The following is a 4,085-nucleotide window of genomic DNA, read 5'->3' as shown; positions in this document are numbered from 1 at the left end:
GCTGCTTCATTTTCCCTATCCCTTAAGTTTTGAAGAGAAGGAGTAGGGTCTTCTGAGAAAAATTGGATTAACCTCCTCACACGGGATGAACGAGAACTTTGAGGAGGCAAGTTGAGATCCATGGGAAATATTCCTATATAATAAAAAAGGTTTTTTTTTATGAGTTCTTTTTTATCGTGTAGGAGGGATAAGGTTACATTATGTGTAAGGTAAGTGATGAACTTATATATAGTCTAGAGTTTGTACTGGACCCACCGATAGCGTGTCACGGAATTCAAGACATAAGGAGATAACAAACAAAATCTCCAAACTTCTAACACAAGCTAGAGGAAAACCTATGAATCCCGACAAAACTTCTTTTTTTTAGAAAAAGGGGAATCTTTTCAAATAAGTTTATATAATCATATTAATTGGTATTTTAGGTGTTCATCTCTCAGTTAAATATTCATTAGTCGTATTTTTTTTAATGTTTATTTGTTACAATCGTGAATACTAACATCTTTCCTTTTTCCTTTCTTATCACATTATCATGTCATTTTCGTTAACAGGAGTTCTATATGGACCCGTGCTGGATCTAGACTTGTTCGCCAAGCCCCTTTTAATTGTAGAAGATCCCTTTCTGCAGAGTTCTCCCCTTGCCCGATATCAGTCATATTCTCCTCTCCCAGCTGTAGTAGCATGGCTGGAACTTCAAACAATGAGCAACAAAATTCGAGCTTCAGCTTAGATCCTTTCGGGGAACTTAAGGGGATGATGCAAGCCATAATCGAACGACAAGATACTGTAGAGCAAACTGTGGTGAATTTCATAAAACAAAACACACAGATGCATCCTAATGTGCCAGAATCGGAAGTAGCCTCACCATTCCCACTGGAAGTTGGAAACAATGACAGGGAAATTCCCACCAAGATTGAAGAGGAAATGACCAGGATGAAAGAAGTGTTAAAAGGTATCACTCAGGCCGAACCATGGATGTACATCCATGGGCTAACTCTCTTTCCTAAAGCGCGACTCCCATATGGTTTTAAGATGCATGTTCTTTCACACTTTGACGGAACAGGAAGTCCTACCAACTTCTTAAAACTCTATGTTAGCGCTATGAGCCCTTGGGGTGTAGATGAACCATTGATGGCTCAGTTATTTCAACAATATCTTGATGGAGCTGATTCACATTGGTTTTTGAATCTGGAAAATTCAAAGAAATCCACTTGGGCCGACATAGTGAGAGAGTTTTCCAACCAATATAAATACAATGAGGAAATTGATATCACGAGAAGGGATTTGGAGACAACTGCACAGAATATTAATGAAACGTTTTCTTCCTTCATTACTAGATGGAGAAATAAAGCAGCTAAAATGATAAATAGGCCGAATGAAGAAGTGCAATTGCAGATGATTGTGAAAAATCTCCTTCCTGTATATCAAAAGCAGATGGCATATCAATACTTCCCCTCTTTTAAAGCTCTTATCTCAACTGGTTCATTGGTTGAAGACGCCATAAAGAAGGGAGAGATCAAGAAGGAAGACTTTAACAATGGCAACTCATATAGTTCAAGGTTCGGGGCTAATAAGAAGATCACCAATAATGATGCATCTGCTTCAAAGCCTACCAACATGATATACAACATTGGGGCAACCTCGACATTTCAACTCCGACCCCAAAGAGAATTCACTCCTTTAAATATGACATATGCCCAGGCATTCTCCAAACTAAAAAAGGCCAATCACATCCAACCTTTGAACCCAAGACCTCCACCAAGGAACCCGCCACCAACGTACAACCCAAACAAACATTGTGAATTTCATCAAGGAGCCAGGCACGACATTGAAAGTTGTACGGCATTCAAGCATCGACTACAAGACTTGATAGATGGTGGAAGGCTCTCTGTTGGAACCTTAGCCAACAAACCAAATAACACGCAACCTAGCATCACAAATAACCCCCTTCCAAATCACAAACCCCCTACCTCCATAAATTCCATCTCTACCTACACAAATAATTTTGACCCAACCCAATTGATCACCAGAAATGAATCTTGTGAATGTGAAGCACCGGTGACTGAAATAGGCAGGTGTCTAGATAATGAACTTGCTTGCCATAGAATCATCAAGATAAGAGGTCACAACTATACCCTCCGCAAGGATCCTTTTGCTATGATGTGTGGGGCTCTAGATTACGACAATACATACTTTATATTGGACCGTGAGGAAGATGAAGATGTTGCATCTGTAATGGTTATTGTTGAAAGAAACACGGGAGCTTATTTCTCCACTCCAAACAACTATAGGCACCCTATATGCCTTGATGACCTTAGTGATGATGAATTAGTGGAAGTATCCCATTTAACTCGAGCAGGTCGACACTTCAAGCCCTCTTACCTTGAAGAAGATAATCCATTAGATGCTCTACGAAGAAAAGAAAAAGGGAAAGAACTAATGGTAGATGAAGTCAACATAGAGGATGATGCTATCAAGCGAATGAAGGAGGTCAATGCTAATGTTTCTATATGGAAGTTGCTTATGCACTCTCAACCTCATCGAAGCGCGGTCCTTAAGCATTTGAATGAAGCTTCGGTTGACCCTTCTATTACTCCTGATCAGATTGTAGGCCTTATTCATGGTGTAGACCGTACTCTCATGTTCACGGACGAAGATCTCCCTGAAGTTTCAAACCATAATAATTCATTACACATCACTGTTCAATGCAATGGATGGACGATACCTAGAGTTCTTGTGGATAACGGATTTGCAATCAATGTATGTCCCTATCGAGTGCTCACTAAGCTTGGTCATTCAATAGATGATTTGGCACCATCAAGCCAAGTGGTTCGAGCCTATGCCAACGCCACCAGAGAAGTTTTGGGTTCCATCGAATTACTTATAGAATATGGCCCAATGGCTAGGAAAGTAGACTTCCGGTGATTGACATCAAAGCATGATTTAACTTCTTGCTAGGAAGACCTTGGTTACATGAAAACAAGGCTGTAGCCTCAACGTTACATCAAAAAGTGAAATTAATGACCGATCAAGGAGCGGTAACCATCCCGGGAGATCCAGATATCATGAACATCTCACCTATCGGGAAATCTGTGCTACACCTAGATGAAGAAGAAGGGAGTCGCTTGGATGGTTTTAATGTCTTTTGCATTCAAAGTGGTGTGTGGATAGAGGTATCTGATGAGGATAGTAATGAAGAACCAGAGGACCCAATTGAGATCCCAGAAGAAGGCGATGAACCTCTATATCAAGAAAAGGAAGAAGAACCTAGAACCCCAGAGGATAGAATTAACAATGAGCAACAAGAGCGAGAAGGAGAGTCGTGGACTAGCAGCGATAGTCGTGCAAATAGCAATGACGCACGCAATGACTTTGATTTAGATTTTGATGTTCCAATGTTTAGAGTGCCAATTTGCCCAGAAAAATTAATTTTGTTTCCGGGCTATAAACATGAACCAAGATATCAAGATCTACCAAAGTTAGAAAAATTTGATGGCACAAGTGACCCAATGATCCATCTCTGTAAGTTCGTTAATGTCCTTGCTCCCTTGGATGTCCTAGAAGAACACCTCCCTACATTATTTGATCGTAGCTTGGAAGGCGCAGCGTTATCTTGGTATTACAGTTTTGAACGCATTGGTGAAGCAACTTGGAATGAGATATCACAAGCTTTTGTTAATTGGGATTATAATTTTAGTCAAACGGACCCTCAGAAATTGGTCTTAGTCACAACCCTACATGCAAATCAAGAAACTTTCTCTCACTTCTACTCTCGATGTTCTGTTGTACGATCCAAGCTCCGAATCCTATCACAGATAAAGAGTTTATGCTCATCATGCTTAAGAACCTTAATGATTTCTATTACCGTCAAATGGTTACAATGAGATACAATATTCTTGGGCATATGGAACAACATGGGTTCGATATCGACACATATAAATTACTAGACCATAGACCAAGGGTCAATCCATGTGCCGAAACATCTAACAAAAGATCATTTACAGAAATTAATGAGCCTCTAAGTACGGTGTATCGTCGTTTGCACAGGCAGGCCTTATAAGAACGAATGGATACGTATGTGCAATCCC

General features: G+C 40.1%; 1 protein-coding gene across 1 annotated transcript; it reads left to right on the top strand.

The window, feature by feature from the left end:
* Positions 1-678: 678 nt before the first annotated feature.
* LOC145630624 (uncharacterized) lies at positions 679-2,922 on the top strand. Its single transcript, XM_081682848.1, has one exon. It carries the CDS (start codon positions 679-681, stop codon positions 2,920-2,922), a length of 2,244 nt encoding a protein of 747 aa, XP_081538974.1.
* The last annotated feature ends 1,163 nt before the right edge of the window (positions 2,923-4,085 follow it).

Source organism: Chenopodium album, chromosome 1 (genome assembly GCF_948465745.1).
Source record: "Chenopodium album chromosome 1, dcCheAlbu1.1, whole genome shotgun sequence".
In the NCBI taxonomy this organism is placed as follows: Eukaryota; Viridiplantae; Streptophyta; class Magnoliopsida; order Caryophyllales; family Amaranthaceae; genus Chenopodium; species Chenopodium album.
Note: the sequence above shows the minus strand (reverse complement) of the source record. Positions and strands in the feature narration are given on the sequence as shown.